The 18756-nt window shown below is 39.7% G+C and overlaps 1 protein-coding gene across 1 annotated transcript in view; it reads left to right on the forward strand.

The window, feature by feature from the left end:
* The window catches only part of EGF (epidermal growth factor), a 59323-nt gene that overhangs the window by 1122 nt on the left and 39445 nt on the right, over positions 1–18756 (forward strand). The window contains exons 2-6 of the mRNA XM_017736736.1: positions 8417–8548; positions 11992–12191; positions 13137–13318; positions 16175–16405; positions 17908–18110. Of these exons, the coding sequence (XP_017592225.1) occupies positions 8417–8548; positions 11992–12191; positions 13137–13318; positions 16175–16405; positions 17908–18110 (948 nt within the window). The remainder of the gene's footprint in view (positions 1–8416; positions 8549–11991; positions 12192–13136; positions 13319–16174; positions 16406–17907; positions 18111–18756) is intronic.

Below are 18756 nucleotides of genomic sequence, written 5' to 3' on the forward strand. Positions count from 1 at the left end.
CTAGATAAATTTAAAACTTGTTTTTTCTATGCTTACTGTTACATGTAGATGAGTGTGCTCATATTAATAATGCATCTCATACAATACATGAATAGCAGGTGTGCTTAATACTGTAGTAGGGAGGTCTGGGAGAAATGTGCAACACTATCATTACTGTAATAATCTCCAGAGAACTGGAGCATGTAAAATGGAGGTTCCAATTCTTTAAAGAGTGTAAGAAAAAGGATGACAGAACCCTTCTCCCTCCCCTGCTACCGTGAGGTCCAATTCTTTCAAGAAATTCAGAGCCAATGAAGTTGTGGGCATTGCAGTTAGGAGATGAGGAAATGCTCTGCAAGGATTCAAGCAAACAGACCTCATACTTGGAGTTAATTCTTTTTGCCTTAGATTCCTTGGGCTTCAGAGGCCCTGAGTCAGTTCTTGTCATGATTCTAGTGATGTAATAACAGGTGCTTCCTCTGTGCTTTCTGCCAAGAAATACCATCTCGTAAGTGGAAAATAGAAGCCTGCATGTCAAATGCTGTCATATTGAGGGGGGAGGAGCTGGGCATTTTTTGTGTACAAACTGTAAACCTGACTGAAGGTTTATCTGAGAGACAAACACACCTAGAGAGTTCCAACCCTGATGCTTCAGTTCAAATGAGAAGCAGGCTTCTGAAATTAATCTCCTTATTACCACCTCTTACTATGTTTGCTTTACATTGGAAAGAACTCTCAAAGTGCACAGACTGGACTCCCTTTAGGCCAACTTAAACCAGAGGGTGTCCCTGTAGGGATCATCTTCCCTCTCTGCTGTTGATGGCCATTTGGTCCCTGGGACCAGCCTAGGCCTGGTTCTCTGTAAGCCCAGGCTGGAATACATACAGTGTGTGTGCCATACCCCTAGCAACTGTTGCACTTTACACAGCCTCTCCTATAGATCCATAGTATTTGCTAACATGTACTTAGCTTGCACAAGCTGATTAGGGTGTTCATTAATTATGGCTTCTGCATTACTGGGTAGCTCAATTAAGAGCTTGTGTATAATGGGGGAATCCTACTGAGATGAAGGGAATTGCTTGGCTGTTGTTTAATGAGTCAAAACCCCACTCTAAATACTAGCATGCAAAAGGCTGCAAAGATTTTTTTTTCCTAGTGGACATATTTTGCATATTGATGCATATTGCTCTTCCATTAATGAAGACGTAACCTGCCCTGCATTAAGTCTTTTCTGTTGAAAATCAGCTGCTGTATGAATGGAGGGCTCTAGATAAAACACTGAAACAGATTGGCTAGTGCCTCAGCAAAATCTCCAAGAAATAGCAGCAAAAGAAATCTTCCGCATAAGAGCTGATGTTACTGTGACATACTCTGAGCAATTCCATATGACATAAAATAAGTAAAAAATGCGATGCATTACGGTGATTTTTCAATTACCGACCACTGGATTACAGGGGATTAAGCAAAGATGAAGTTTTGACATGAAATGTAAGACTGAAGGATACTTCAGTGTAAGGGATTTCCCTGTCTCCTTCCTCTGTGTACTGGATGCACAACTGGTGTTCTGACCAGGACTGGACATGTGATATTCTAGTTCAGTCATTATGTGAGACAGAGGGTGCGGTGGAAGCAAGTGGCAGGAAGCTGGAGGCAGGCTTTGAAGGTAATACTGGGGATAAAAGGGGTGAGTGGGAGACATGATTCATACCATTGAACTGTGAACAATGACAGCAAGCTGAATCGTGGCTTGGCGACCATTCTTGGCGAGCTGTAATAGATACACCAATTGTAAAATGCTCTTAATCATCTGAGGCTGTGGTGGCAACCTGCCAGCCATAAGGACTCCCCTAACTGAGAAGGTGTCTGCTCTTTGTTAGTGAGCTCTTACAAGTGATGCTTGCCAGAATGTGTGTAGGTTTTTCTAGATCTGTTTTCCACCCTGCCGCTTCTGACGAAGGTCTAGGTCATCTTCTTCTTACGTTGCTAAATAGCTCACTCCTTAATTAGTTCCTTTTATTTCTATGGATATTCAAAGATCAAAGGCCTCCTCATCCTGTGGAATTATAATGAAATCTAGCCCTAAATGTCTCACATAATTTTTTACAGTTATTTTTAGAGAAATTATTTGAATCCTGACTTGATATGACAAGAGAGAAGAGGCCTTTCTGAGGGGCTGTTAGTCCCAAAAGAGCAAAGCTTATAGGAAAGAAAGTGTGGGAGAAGAGATCACAAGGTCAGAGCAAAACTAGTCTGATGAATGAATGCATTGATGTATTGACAAGTTATGGCAGAATTGGAGGCACTTCTGCAATTTTTGACATGCCATCTTGAATTAATAGCTTATTTTAAGATGCTGTGAGGACTGTGGACTCAGTCACCTTTAATAACTCATCTTTCTTAAACCCCAGTGGAAACATAGAACCTTCTACCTCTGAAGAAAACTGGTCTGGCCTCCAAAGGAGCTATTATTCCTACAAAGAAAAAACATGTGCATATTTGGTCCCAGGAGAGCTTTGATTTGTAACACATTTGACAATGTAAGCATACATGGGACACCAGAGGATGGGCCTATGTCTGTTGGAATCAGTTGCCTGTGCCCTCCTGAAACACCACATTAACAACAGTATTTTTTATTTTCCCAAGCTGTATAATCCTTTCCCTACTCAAGACTGAAAACGTTTTCCACATGTTTGTCTGGAGCAGCACCTAGGGCAGCCCCTTGAATTACCAATTTTAGAGTAGAGATTAATGCCTGTTAGTCTTGGGCTACCCTAGGTAAATATATTATCTTCTGGATACTGCAAGACTGGAGGTGTACTTTGGTTTCAGGACTGACTTTAAATACTCACTTTGTAAGTTTTAAAAATGAAGAAAGATAGTAATTTTTAAGATACCCAACAGTATTGTAAAAAAGTCTTGGAAGAAGGCAAAACAAACCCCACATTATTGAAGTTTTGCCTAATCATAGGTTCTTAAACTCAGCACATCTCTGCTAGATTCTGACATTAACTGCTCAGCCCTTGTCACTTCTTCAGGGCTAACATGCTGCACATTCCTACAGAGCTACAGCCTGCAATTGAAGTTGACAACTGCAGCTATCTAGGTCAGCTCTTTTGGTCAGATGCTTCTTTCTGTGTGTCAGGCTTTACACTTTGCTTCCTTTCTGTTCACCTCTCTCCTACCACAGAGCACTGGAGCTGTAGTTGAGGTGTGTTTTTTTCCTTGCTTTCAGTAGCTGTCTTCCAGCTAGCTCACTTCTTATTATACTGACTTGGGGAAAGAAGCTTGTAAATATTTTTAGCAAATAGTAGGCAGGAATTCTTCAACATGGGTCTGAAGCCACAGACCAATTCATGAGAAGATTCACATTCAGCTGGATTCAGCTGAATGTGGACAAATACTATCTTCAGCTGTAAAAACTTGGATCAAAACAGGAAGGAGGCAAATATGTTACAAGAGACTACAGAAATGGCATCACACATCCCATGATACTTAATCCTAAAGAGGGTTACAGGGCAGACTCCCAAGCCAGTGACTAATATTGAAAAACTCATTGTTTTGCTCAGTGTAAAATAGCAGTTATTAATTTTGTGTTCTGTTTCTAAAAACTGACTACTTTTTAGGATCTAATTTGAAATCTGATTTTAAAAGGAGCTGGATGACAGTATTTGATGATGCCTCATGACTTTCATCTTTGAAAGGCAAGCCAGTAATAATACATTGAAAGTTGCATGATCCAGGTAGTAGAGGTCCATTTTGTAGTTACTAATTAACACATAGACTTTATTTCACATAGAATTTTTTCAAAGATAGGGTTTTGTTTTCCATTCTAGTGAGGAAACACTTGAGATCTGAGTCCAGAAAGGAAGAATAAAAGATATTGTAGTTCCTGGGGATCTTTTTTGACCTTTTTCTTCAAGATGTCTACAACTGGTTTCTTAATTGTATTTCAATCTTAAATTTGATTCTATGTTATACTTGATAAATCATATGTTCACACTTGCTGTCATATCTGTGAATGATCATCTCTGTGGCTCTGGGATGGAAGACACCAGGACTGGTAACCTTCTCATTGTATTCAGATTGTATTTCTTATCATAGAACGTGAGCATTTCACAAACTCTCTCCTCTCAAAAATTGTGAGTGATCAGGTTGTATTTTAAGCCTCATTTAAAATTGGACAGAAAAGATACTGAATTGTGCATCATCTATTTCACTGTGGCCTGCTGACAGCTGGGGTGTTTTTTCCATTTCTAGCTATCTTCTGTTCTTGGAGCTGGATGCTTTAAACAAAAGAGATAAAAGCGATGGGCTGCTTTCTTTGTCAGCCAGATGAAATTTCATGTTCAACCTTGTTGAAAAGATTATGGTGGTGGCTGAATACAGCGGATTGAATTAATCAAAAGTCCAGCTGAACAGGAACTATGTTTGCATGAGGTTATTTGAGTGTATGTATCTGCACGTACACTTTATGTATATAATGTATGTATTTGGAGCCATAATGAAATTCAGGTTCTGGCTCACTGTGGTTTCTCTGTGTCCCTGCCAGGCATACTAATGCTTCAACATTCTGCAACCAGAGCCTTTCTCAGGACTCTCAATAAAGTAGTATATTTGTATGCAAAGTCATTGAGAGCTGCCAACATCGTGATGACATGATTCATCGTTTTTGCTGATTCTCAAGGCATTTTTTTGCATAAAGAAGTCTTTGAGAACTAAGCAGAAGCTCATTCTTCCTTTCAGGGCTGGCTGTCAGGGCACTGCAGACAGCTTTTGTGTTCACTAAGCTGATTTCTTTCACAGGGTAAAGTTCCCACTGGGGGATGTGGTTGCCAGGACACGTAAAACAGCTACAACAGGATGCAACTCCATGCTTTCCTTTGGCACTAAAAGTGCAGATGAAGGCAGTGCTCGTTACACCTGATGGATGGTTTTGTGATGAGCTCTCCTAAACCTTAAAAACCAGCTTTTTTCATTTGTTTGTTTTGTTTTCGGGTTGGTGATTTGATTGGTTGATTGGTTTGTTCGATTTGGGTTTTTTGGTTGGACTTTTGTTTTTTTTTACTTAAAACAAAGAAGAGAGGGTTTTAAGCATAGGATCCTCTTCCACTGTTAATGCCATAAGAGCCAAACATTCAGTGCTGTGGCCTGTTTCACAATAACATTGTGTCTCTGGCCTCTTCCTGCTTACTGCTGGAAGGGCACTCTGCAGTGGCCAAGCTGCCTGTGGCCACTGTGCCCCTGCTCTTTTGTTGGGCAGTGTTTCTTCCATGAGAGCCATTCTTCAGCTGAAGCCATGGCTTGCTTTACAGTCCGTGTGAGATTTGCTATACTATGTGAATTTTGGTGGTGATGAAAATGGACAGGCTGATAACCCTGAAATCTTCTCTTCAAGTGCAATTACTGGGGGAAGCGGGGAACAAACTCTTCTCTTCAAGTGCAATTACGGGGAAAAGAGTGCAACTTCCTGTAGCCTGACCAGTCGGTGTTCTTGTTCTTGGAAAGTCAGTTTTTACCCTCATATAAAGCTGGAAAATCTACCCTGGAAATAAAGGGTCATTGCCCTTTTACCTTGGTATGTTGCTCAGTAACCTGTGCTTGGTTAAAGCATGTCTTCCCAGTATGACCTTGACTTTAGAATATTCACTGATGTTTTTCATGCCCTTCATGCCTTGGTAGCTAGTTCCCTTAGTGATTCACCCTTCCTCTTAAAATGTGAATTTAATGCCTGAATTTGAATTCCCTGGCTTCAGTTGTCATATATCAGCCCTTGTTAAACTGCTCCTGGAAAAGATTACAGTGTCTTTTAGAAAATCTACTACTTTTTCTTTGTGAAGGTATTAATTTGTGGTGCTCAGTCCTTCTTACAAGCTTCTTTCTGATAATCTAAGCATTCTGAGCTGTTTAATTTTCTCACAGAAAGGCACTTTTCTTTGCTGTCAAATCAGGCTTTCTATCCTTGCTGTATACACTTCCTAATTTTTCCTGGTCCTTTAACAACCTTTATCTGAGAAATACAAACAGCATGCCAATGTAGTCTGACCACTGCCATATAGAGAAGCAAATCTTTTCCTCACAGTCATTATTTTATTCTGGGTTGTGATTTGAATTTTCTTACCCAGTAACATGCTAAGAGGTCAGCTTTCTGTCCAGTATGAACACAAGTCCTTCTCAGAGAAAGCAGTCTTTTAGATCCAATCTATAGGCCAGGCCTATCTTTTTTATTCTTATTTTATGTGCTCTTTATAGTGATTGAATAATAGCTCAGCAGTGCTTCACACTGCTTAATCAAACAACCTCTCTCTTTAACAATCCTGTATCTACACAGCTGCCTTTTTCACTCATACTTGTGATTTCCACAGAGAAATAGCATCAGGTTCATTTTGCAAGCTACTACTGTCATAAAAGTATTTTGAGAAACATAAACTACATTATCAACAGAGTCTCACACCTGCTGTGGTGCTGGTGGCTGGATCAGGTTGTGTCCAGCTTAATCGTTCAGTTACTTGATTTAAAAACCAGTGCATTGGGGAGGTAGTGTCAAACAGTGGTCCTGTCTGACACTGACAGCAGCTGGACAAGGACCTGAGGTCTCCAAAGCCCTCCCTTTTGGGCTATCAAAGAGCCCTTTAGCGTCAGTGACATCCAGGCAGTGTTTTCCAGGAGTATCTAGTTTTAGTGGTGACCTGGAGCCCATTAATACACTTCTAAGCCAGTAAAACCTTCCTAGAGGGGATTTTTAAGAGTTTCTGTTTTAATGCTGTGAAGAATGGAATGTACAATCCTAGTACATGTGGGAAAATATGCTCTTGCAAGCTGATTTTTTGAAGAAAAGTGTGGGTTGGAATTAGAGTCCTTGATGGAATTACGTTGCTGAAAATGCTTCTGCTTTACCTTTGTAATCTGTTAAACAGAAATCCGTTGCATGTGCTCTGATTACATTTCATACATTGTCAAACTAGCTCTTCTGCTCTTCGGAGCATGAACTTGTGGGAAAACTCTGTAAACAATAAGGAAGCTTTCTCTAGTCTATACAGACACATTAGGCGGCCGTAAAGAATTGACATTCTTTTTAAACACCTTTGATACTTGGACACAGAAAAAACTCCTTGGAACACTTCTGCTACACATAATTTCTAAAAGCAGTTAAGGAGACTGGTTCCCAGAACCATGGGATATCAGAGATCTGGTTACTTAGCTCTTCCTAAGTTACTGAGAAACTTTCTTTCAAAGTCTTTTAGGAGTTAGCTAAATTGCTGTTCTTTGTAGTTAAGGTTCCCTTCCTTAAACTAAGGGAATTCTCACATGATACACACAGACCTAGTTTTGGTTGTGAATCCATGTCCTTTAGTGACTTAATCAAATGTGTTGCTTTAAAACAAAATGTGTTGGTTCCTTTATTCCTGCATGTGCCAAGTCACATGATAAAATACAGAACAAAACCCACTGACATCAAAAAGAACTTGGGCAAGAAAAGAGCTGCTCCTTAGAGCAATGCTCACACAGTAGTTGAAGAAGGAAAGTATACAAGAAATATACCAGCATATGGTACCACCAGATGCCAAGTACCTTGGGAAGTTACTATCAGACGTGTTTGTTTTCAGAAGGAACTAAAATTTATCTCAATGTTGTGGGACAATTATCCATGGTACTGCCAATTTCTTTTCCCCTTAGTGTAAACTGCGCTCTTCAGTGGTAATCTTTTTCCTTTTGAAAAATAGATTCCTTAATTTAGGACTTAAGTAATAGTTACTTCCTCAAGTCCTGATAAAACACCATAAATACACCAAATATCTTTCAAATCCAAAAGGTTATAGCCTAACCTACCAGTTAAAAGCCTAGTTTCTAATTAATTTGCTTGTTGCCTTGGTTTGGGCTTGTTGCTGTCAGAATATTGTGGGAATTCTAGTGTTTTGTATGTCTGTTTGAGATCCGACTCAAACCAAAATGAGCTCAGTGTTGAACTCAGTGCTGTGACAGTCTGTTTGCTGCCTTGCTGTTTCACAAAGTCTGTTAATTTCTTGGCAGAATTTTTACTGTTGAAAAGGGGATAAAGATAGAAGGAAGTAGCTGTAAGCAGCATTTGCATAGCAAATAATAACACAAATCAAGACAAGTCTGTTCGCTGTGTTAGGGTAATTAGAGACCAGAGTACCCAGGTAGTAGGGAGAAGGGTAATTTCCCTTGACAGTAAAAAAAACCCCAAAACAAAACTGCCCTCCAAAATCACTGTGAATGTGACAATGATAAATTTTAAAAAGTCCAAATAATTCTGAAACCAATGCATGAAGGAATACAGCCATCCTCATCTCGCTTTTTAAAAAATGGGATATTAAATTTTGTGACGATTTATTATTAGATAAGTATGTCAAAGGTATTGTTCTTTGCTACTATTGCTAGCTGAGTTTTCCTGATCGTTTTCAAATACTTATTTCAGATATTGATGAGTGCCTTGAAGGTGGTCTGGGAACCTGTGGCCAAACCTGTATCAATATTCCAGGGTCATACATCTGTTCCTGTTTGCCTGGCTACTCCTTGGGTATTGACAGGTGGTCTTGCAATGTGAACGGTAAGGAGATTTTTGTTTTGGATAATTGAAACAGGGCTTTAGAGATTTAGTTAGCATTGCTTCCCAAAGCGAACTATGCCTGCTGGTCCCTACTGGTCAGTGACTGGTGTTCTCTGGTTTGCTGACCAGAGGCAAAAAAAATGCCTCTCCTGCTGTGTGGGTAAGTGGCAAAGCCAAAAGTGGGTGCCACAGAGGAGTGACGGTGAAGAATGTAAACTATGGCGGTGGAAAGATGAATGAATATATGAAAACAAAAAACTAAATTAAACAATTACCTCCTGTTTGCCTTCTCTGCCAGTTTAAAAGTGTAAATTCTCTTATCCCATCCTTACTTCCAAGAAGACATGGCAATACACAAGATTCTGCTACCTTTGCTGCTTTCAGTCTCTTGGCCTTGATGGCATTCCAATATGTTTAGGTTCTAGGGACAGTGCTGTAAAATTAGAAGGAGGAGGCCCACATTTTTTGTTTCATCCATTAGCAGTTAAAAGACTTGAGTGCTTCTGTGAGTTATTTCTCTCATTTCCTCTGTCCTGAGTACATAAATTGATTTTTAAGTGTGGGAGATGCATTTAAATTTCAAAGTTTTTAGCTTTTTTAAGAGGAAAATATTCACAGTTGCAGCCTTTGGTTAACCTTCATTTTGTCCTCAACTGACGCTATCCAGGGGAAAAAAATTGAGTTGGATTTTATTGATTGGCTTAACCCTATATTGCATCTAGAGTATGCGGTGGAAGTGCTCTGAAGCTCATCTCTCACCTCTCCACTTCGAATTCTGAATGCCTGGCTTTGGTTTCTGTCTGGGATACACCATAGCTTCCTTCTGATCCAGTACCTCAAGTTGGATTTTTTTGACTAGTATTTACCTGGGGCCCTTGCTAACGCAGAGATGGGATGTGACAAGGCATGTTTCTGACCCGAGAAGTAGGAGATGTACTTGAGTCGCTATGCATGTAGCCTTTGGGACCACGAACATAACCAAAAGCATTCTGTATAGATCCCAAATTGCCACCAACGCAATTACTTTAGACCAGCCCCCCTAGAATCTCATAATTATCAGCAAAATGTAACTCACAAAGACCCAGTCTGGATTTTTTCTGGTCCTGCCTACAAATGCCTAGTTCCTTTGCAAACTTTCCACTTCTGAACTGAAGTGAAAACAAACATGTTGCTTCCCAGCAAGTTTTGCACAGGTATCTTTCAAAGAACAATCTTACCTTCATACTGGACTACTACAACTTTTTAGCATGTTATTACTAACATTTATAGTAACTGTAGAAAGGGACTGATAGAGCTACCGTGATGGATATGGAATCTTTGTCAGGTATAAACCCTTCTGTGGGGGATGCACTAGGTTAAATACCCTCAAGTTTTCAAGTTTTCGGGAAGATCTTTGGTGCAGATACGGTTTGCCTGGTAGTTAATCCCCTGACAAAACTGAGTCCCAAATCTGACTGGTGCCTCTGCAGTATTAGATTTGTTCAGTTCCTGTTCCATTTAGCGTCCTCATTCACAGGCACCTGGTAGGAAACTCAGAGACTGGAAAGGACAAAACCAAAGTGTATAAATAGTCTTGGTCAACAAATTGGCAAAAATGCAGGTGGTAGCTGTCAAATCCCTTAGATAAATCAGCCTGGCTACTCTTCAGCATTCATTTGCCATTTACATGAAGCAAGTCTTCATTGTTCAAATATGCTCACATGGGGTTGCTCAGTGCAAGTAGCAGCAGGAAAAGGGAGTAATTAAAATCTTGTAAGTGGCCGCTATAATTAGGTGATGGCTTTAAAACTTGAGATACAAAACATTCTGTTAGTACAGAAACAGTGTTCTGGCCATCTTGCCATCTTCCCTGTGAACAGGACAAAATTACATCTTGGGTGCTCATCAGAACTTTCTTCATGTTGGGAAATCAAAATTTGTCTCATTCCTCTGCTTTGAGAGGAAAATTAACCTTGCAACTATGATGAAGGTGGAGCACCTGTCTAAAATTTTTAGAAGTGCTTTTTGTTGAGTTTGAAGCCTTGGGTATCATGCTAATAGCAAAGATATTTAGTTAAAAAAAGATGTGAACCTTGTCAATAAAACCAATTTAATTTTCAGAAGTATATGTGTAAGAAAACTGGTGGTAGTGCGTCTTTAATGGCATCCATTCTTGATAAATGGAGAGTTGCTTCTTCAGTGCAGAATAATTCAGCTGCTGATTATACAGGCTTGAAAGCTGTTATTCTGTTGGATCTACATCAATAACTGCATTTCAAAATAATTTGGTTAGAGCACTACTCATATGTCAGAATCTGTTGTTTCAGGCAACCATGTTATAAATCCCCACCATTACTAACACAAATGGGATTTATGTTTTGGGGTTTTTTTAGTGGTAAATTAAAGAATAGAGTTAATGCCCACAAATATGTATATATATAAACAAATCCAAATGCAAACAACAAACCCATGTTTATTTTTAAAATGAAAGTTAAAGTGTGTTGGTTACATAAGAACTCCTTTCCTTTATGCACTTGACAGACAGCCATAATATTCAAATAGCCTAAATGAAAACCCTTGTGGTTTGGAAATGTAGTTAAGGCTCCTTGGGCAATCTTAATTGTGCTCTACAGTGATACCCTAAAAATAACAAAGAGGACTTGATAAAACTGGAGCAGCCCCAATCATTATGCCCTACTAATTGTACTTCCATACTTATCACCTGGTTTTAAGGCTGCATCAAGGTTATTTGGGACCATCAGCTGCTCATCACTTTCAGCCTTAACTGGTTTTCTACAGTTTGGGACATAAATGGAACACCTTTGATTTTAACATATTTTATGTTCAGGTACTGCTATACTCTTACCCTTCGCTCAGTACAAATACAGTTTTTGTCTGGAAGAAGTTGTGGCTTTTGAGCTGTAGGAGTTTTAAGTACAGGTCTTTTGTTTTCCTTCAGCCTTCTGCAGCACAAGAAACCTTCCCAGTCTCCAGCTTCTTCTTTTTCCCTGTCTTGGGATATTCTATTTCCCTTTTTGGATAGTTAAAGGGAGACCCCAGCATAGCTCTCTGTGATAAATTCTTGCTATGGCTCAATAGTTTGAAGTGGTCTTCAACTAGGAGACACATCCATGGCAAACTTCTTTCAACCTCAGCTGGCAAGCATGCAGCAGTTGTTCTGACCTCTGACTGGGCTGTAGGATTTGGGAGTAGTGATAACAACCATTGCAGTCTCAGTTTCCTAACTCAGATTTTTGCTATAATTTTCAGCATTAAATGTGAAAGGACCATTACAACTATATCTTACTGGTTCTCTGTGGTACACCTAGAAAGTTATCATTAAGAAATAAGACCACTATATCCTGAACTTTCTCTTTGACTTGTATACTACTAATGAGAACTCAATGCAGCAAAAATGCAATGATTATCAATTAATTGGTCTCATTTTGTTTTCTCCACACCAGACCCAGCACCATTCTTACTTTTTAGCCACGGAAATGCCATCTTTAGAATTGACACTGAAGGGACCAATCATGAAAGATTGGTTGCGGATACTGGTCCATCAACCCTTATGGATTTCCACTATATAGAAGAGAAAGTGTATTGGGTAGACTCTGAAAGGCGACTACTTCAAAGAATTCACCTAAATGGCACAAAACGAGAGGTAGTGTAATCAGTTCTTTGGAATTCTCCAAGTTAATAGGTGCAAACCCCTCTGTGGAAACCACCTGCTCCTTGGGTACAATTCTGCTGTTACTGTTCATCGATTAGCGCTTTACTTTTGCTGCTGTAATAGTTCTGATCCTGAGTCCAGGCTCTTTTACTGGTATCCACGTACATTTCTGTGGACCAAGTAAAGGGGAGTTAAAAATGAAGGATAGGAAATTCAGACAAACTAAGGCTTTGTAGACAATAATGTTTGTATCAGTTATAGATTAATCTCTGGCATTACAACTTTGTCTTCAAGATTGTTGTAACAGAAGCTGACACAAATGCTACGAGAAGAATGTACTCAAATTCCTACTCATTTTTTCTCTAACCTTTTATTGACTTCAATGGTTGCATAACTGCTTTTAGCACAGAAAAAAGCTCTGCAGTTCATTGCATGTGGCTGATTAAAAAGGGTAGACAGGCTGTTTTGGCTGAACTTCATTTCTGTGAGAGCGTTCTTTCATTTGAGAGAGATTGCCAGGATCATTTACCCATGTGGAGTTTTCACTGATGCATTTTCACTGATTTTGAAGGATCATAGCTCTGTAACAGTGTGTTAGGAGACTTCCATCTGTAACAGTACAGGCCTGGGTGCTTCACAGTGTGTCAAATGCAAAAAGTTGTAGCTAAATATAAATCCAGTGTATTTCTTGTGCAGAACAGTTTCTCCTTTTGCAGGGAGTCACTCAGTTCAGAGGAGGTATGTGTAAGTACAAAGACCAAATGAAAGTGATGGAAGAAAAAGAAAGAGAAATAGCTACAGGTCTGAAAAAAAAATGAAGCAGGCAAAGGAATGAACTGGAAAGTTTCAATTGGGTATTCTATTCCCTGTAACGAAAGCCAAGTTTAGAGCAGTCATCAGGATTCTTCTTGTCAACTCTTTTTATCTTGCTTACAGAGACTATGTTACGTAGACAAAGGCATTTCAGGGTTTGCTATTGACTGGATAAATCAAGACATTCTCTGGGCCAACAGACAGAAGGGAACCGTAGAAGCAACAGACATGAATGGGAAGAAACGCCGAGTTCTTCTAAGAGCTGTTGGTCGTCCCACAAGGATTACCGTTGATGCTGAACAAAGGTAATTTTAAATGGGTTCGTAATTTCATTGAAATGGACTCCAAATATGTAAAGTACTATGACTGTGGTTTCATGTAATCATATAAATGGATTAGAAGAGACTATAAAGATCATCCAGTTCCAACCCACCCACCACGGATAGGGAGACCTTCCACTTGATCAGGTTGCACAAAGCCCCATCTGACCTTTCTTGAACAATTCCAGAGCTGGGGCATCTACAACTTCTCTGGGCGACCTATTCCAGTGCCTCACCATCCTCACAGTAAAGAATTTATTTCTCACATCCTTTCTAAAACAAACTTTGCTCTTTCAGCAAAGTTTCTGGGTAGGAAAACAGTATTGGAGAGGAAAAGGGAATGATGCCTGCAAATGCTGGGAGCCCCTTGTGCTCCAAACCCAGCCACACTTAGAATATAAATTGGTATGTTTTAGAAAAAAAAAAGGCTGAACTGACAGTTTGCTGCTGTTTCCCTTGTTTCTTTACCCGTGTCTCTGAATATTGGTTGTGAATCTACTGCTGCTGCTTAGCATCACTGGTAGTTTGGCCTTCATAGAAATGCTCCTTTCAGCTTCAAGTCATTTACATTGAGAACCGTGCTCGCATGAGAGGCCTGGCTCCTCAAGGGTTACCACTATGAATTACCACCACAGTGGTCTGCTAACTTCTCTTTACACAAAAAACTCTTGCATTAAAGTCACGAAAAAAGAAGCTTGAGCAGACTTTGAAATGCTCCTGTTTTGCTTAGCAAGAGCATGTCCTTGCCTCCAGTTTTGATTTGCATTAAAGTTGCTCAGCAGTGTGTGAAACTACTTTAATATTAAGGCTCATGTGTCCTTTCCTAGTAAATTTGTACATAAACCTATCTTATGGTGACAGCAGCATTGCTAATATTCTCTGGAGTTTTGCCATCTCAGTGGGGTTCATGGCCTGGACACCAGCCTGTGCATTTTTTTCCCTGATTTCCTTTTCAATGTAGCTTTTATCAGTCTTGGAGATATTCACAATTCCTCAGACCCAATCTCAAATGCCTTTGAAACACATCTTACAAATGGCAATGTAGGGATGTGTTTGCTGAATGTATGGGAAAGTTTGGGGAGACTCAAGTGTGGATATTCACCTAGGTGTGCTTCACTGTGCCTAAAAGCTGTACTCATGTGCTTAGAGCAAGGCCATTAAGCCACTAAAAAAGTGTAAAGAAACTAGACTCCAAGAAGTCTAACATAATTTTTATGTCCTAACTTTTATGGCAATTTGCTTGTATGAAAACTCTTGAGGGCTCTATTTTTAATGTGAAGTGAATCAAAACCCCCAGTATGTTTACATGCACAGGCATAAATACATGCACATGGACTAAATCTGACATTAACAATGTCTTTCTCTGAACAAGTGCAACTCTTAAGTAATGAAGGTTGATGTGATACCCTAATAACAGAGTTTTTCCCATAGTATGTGCCTGGATATTAGCAGTGATAGGATTTTTTTAGAAGCAGTAATATAACTATTGCAATAGATTACTTTGAATTTTTAATGGTGTTTAGAAATGCAAAAAAATTAGGTTTTAGTGTGAAGAAAAATAGAAGGAAAATACAGTAAAGGCTGGCAATTACTCAGGGTGGTATCTAATCATAGTTTTTCTTCTGTCTTTCTGTTCATATCATATTCTATCCCCACAATGATTTGCAAAGCCTGGGCATAGACTATAACTTCCTTTGTTTCTTAGTTTCCTTGTGTGTAAAAAGCGAATCCTCACATTTGTCTGAAGTTTGAGAGTAGTGACATTTCTTGAATAACAGGTATAATAGAGAAAGGCAAGTAAATATTAATAACTTTTTAAAAATGAAGAATAAAATTTGGCTGTCCTTCTGGAAACGTGTTTTTGCCTATACACCAACACTCATGATTACTGTAGACTGTGTAACAGTGAGGAAAAGCTGTGAGGCAGAGGCTGAGTCTTTCTACTGGTTTAGTACAGTCCCTTGCCAGTGATATCTAAGACATTTGGGGCCTTTAACAAATTATTAACATAATCCCGAAAAGGTGACTTTATGCTACATGATCTTGTACATATAAACCCTGCACTTCTGTGATGACAGGTCAAAATAATGATTCTTCTTGGAATTTTTGTCCATAAGTAACCCAAGGAAAGAACTAAACCCAAACATTGACAAATAAAATATATGTAGATTAGGGATAACTTACTATTTTGGAAGAACTGCTCTTTCTCTTAATCACATCAGTAAATCTGGATTCTGATCCATGAATAACTTGGCATGCAAGTAGTTCAGTGCATAACTGGTTTGAATATTGGAGCTGTGTTTTGACTGTCTTCATTTAATAACAGCATAGTCTGGCTGCCATAACCAGCAGGAAGATATTAATGAGAACTATAGCAGAAATGGCGTTTCTAAGTTCATCACTTAAGTGGCGTGTTCAACTAGAAATTCTGGAGATAAATTCCTTCCCAAAGGCAGAGGGCAATGCAGATCTGCCTCAAAGACCTGCCTTTCCTCAAGTTTGCAGAAGCTCCCCGTAGATCTGAGAAATTATTCCAGTTTCCTTGTCTGACTGCACGGCTGAACAGAGCAGAGAGACATACAGTGCTTTGTGGTTAAGCTGGGCTGATTCCTGCTTGACCTACTTGAGGGAAATTGCTAGTACCTCCAGTAATACTGGTTTCTGGGATCCCCAGCAGTACCAGTAGTTCTAGAGCCATACTGAGAAATGTTGTATACAGGAGCAACTAAATAACTAAATAAAGCATGTGTAGCTGTGATGTGATTTTGCAAACGTGGGGTTTGTTTGTTGTAGGGTTTTTTGTTTTGTTTTGTTCTTTAAACACGCCTCTCTTGCCTGCAGGCTGTTATTTGTATCTTCAGATGGTACAGTTTCCAGCATACACCGAGTGTCCCTCAGTGGAAGTGATATGATAAATATTTTAAAAACCACAGAGAAAATAAAGGCCATCTCACTAGATTTTGTTGACACAAGGCTCTACTGGATCCAACATGACCACGGAAAAGAGATTTCCCATATTGGATCATGTGACTATGATGGTGGGGCTGTTCGTTTCCTCAGGAGTTCTGTCCGGTGAGTTTTCCTCAGCTTGTCAGAAATAAAACACTCATTTCAGGGATGCAGTTAAGCTCTCTTCCTCATTCTCCCTTTTATTGGGTCAGTTGACAACATGAAGAGTATAAAATGTAGTGCAAATGGCCTGTGACTGTAAATAGAACATTAAAGATAGGAAAATGGAAAAATATCACTGTTGTAAGGATAATACTGCCACTCAGTACTCTCCATCTCCCAAACTTTTAGCAAATGATAACTAATTAATGCTTAGAATTCCTCCCTAAGTGTTTATTAGTGACCTTTTTCTACAGATAGGGGAGCCAAAAGGAGAGATTAAATGATTTACCCAAGGTCACAGTGGGTGAGCTCAGGTGTCTGAGCTGTGCTCAAGAGACTGAACTCCATCCTCATCTAAGCCTGTTGTCCTCCTTAGCTGCTGGGTGGGGAGGCTTGGCCCTGTGCTCAGGCTCTCCAAGAAGCATCAGCAGATGTGGTGAAAACTGTACTGTGCAAGAGAATTGTTCCCCAGTGCCAGGGCTAAGCATGGCTGGGGGGGCTCTTAGACCCGTGAGCTTTTGGCCTTCATGACGTGCAGGGGTACAGGAACCCGGTGGTGGTCATGGGGCCAGTGAGGGGATCAGGAAAAGGTTGTCACTGAAGTGTCTTTCAGTATGATTGGGTCACCATGTGTGGAAAAGGGATTTCCAACACAAAACTGAGAAAAATACACGGTTTTTCTGGCCTGCTGATTTAAATATGTGGCACATCATTTGCATATGATGAACACAAAGGTGGCTTCTCCCTACACTGCCAGTAGTAACACTGGATTTTTCCTTACTTTTTTTCCATTTCTCCAGTTGTTGTTCACTGGGGCATTAATCCTTTGGACTGGATGATCTGGATTCTTAGTTTTCCACCTGGATTATGTGCTGGAAAGTGGAAGACAAAAATACCTCTTTCAGTATTTTTTCTGCTCTCTCTCTTATTTAAAACTTGGTCCTTTTGTGATTTCTGCTAGCTGCTATAACTGACCAGTGAATGGAAACTACGTTCCTGAGATAGGAGAAGCAACAGAAAATGGATTTTAGGAATTCCCTACTCCTACCACTTCATCTCCACCCTGATTTCCTCAGACAGTCTGAATTGTCAGAGGAGGCACTGGATATTGGGAAATGGTGGAGCTTGTCTGACCTACATCCTTCAATAAACCAAATTTCCATTTTGGTTGCTGGGTTCACCAGAAGCAGGGTGACACCTTCCAGTGAAGTCAGTCCTGAACAGTAGATCATTAACCCCGTGAGAAATGCAGTTTATCCATTTTGTGTCTATTTCTTCCAAATTTGCAGGATTATGATTGCTGAATTATTTTGGGAATGTCTCTGCACCTCTTCTGATTCTTATATATAGAAGATAATATAGTGTGTGTATACATACATATATATATATAAACCAATATGTTTGAGTGAGTAAATATATAGGGATCAGGTAACGTGCCACTTCATTATCTTCTCTTGTTGTAGACGTCAATTGCTTGGTATGTCTCTTTTTGCTGAGCACCTGTACTACTCAGACTTGAAGTCCGGCATGATATGGAGAGCCAACAAATATACTGGAAAAGTTGTAGTCACAATTAGCCTGAAGCCATCATTTTTCCCACCAGTGGAGATAAAAATAGTACATCCATTTAAACAGCCAGGTGCAAGGATTGATTCTCAGGATTTGGGTAAGTAAATGTAATGCTGCGGTTTTATGTGTGAGAATAATAATGTCATACACCCTGATTCTCTGCTGTAAGAATTTTCTTTGGCAAAATTCCAGGCCTCAGTGAAATAAAGGAAAAAGTTTTTTTTACTTCAGTGGTCTACAGTTCCTCTTGGTGTGTGTAGCTCCAGCTGAGTATCAGGCTAGAAGCATGCTGAGCATGAGCTGCTTATTTCATTAATCTGAATACACATGCAGATAAATGTGACTTTCTCCTTCTCTTGCCTTTCTTTACACAAGGATATTTTTATGCATTCCTGAGAAATGCACAAAGCATACAGCTTTCGAATCCTCTGCCTACATTATCTTCATCAAATGTGTGCTTCATTCTGGAAGTTTCACTCTAGGGTGTATCTAAACACCTCTGATTATTATGGCACCAAAGGATTTTTAGCACACACTATGTTCTACAAATGGATGTCTCAGCTTTGCTGGGAAATGATTCAATTAAAAGTCAGCAGGTCTTAGGCAATCTTGAAGCTGCCATGATAAGTATAGAATAAGAGTCTCCTGTGTCTTTAATTGATACTAGTTGCAGCCCACAGTGTGAGTTGGTCATCTTGCTGCCTTGCACAGTGGATCCAAAAATGAAGGTAATTGGCTATCAA

This window comes from Corvus brachyrhynchos, unplaced genomic scaffold (assembly GCF_000691975.1).
Source record: "Corvus brachyrhynchos isolate BGI_N302 unplaced genomic scaffold, ASM69197v1 scaffold175, whole genome shotgun sequence".
Taxonomy (NCBI): Eukaryota; Metazoa; Chordata; class Aves; order Passeriformes; family Corvidae; genus Corvus; species Corvus brachyrhynchos.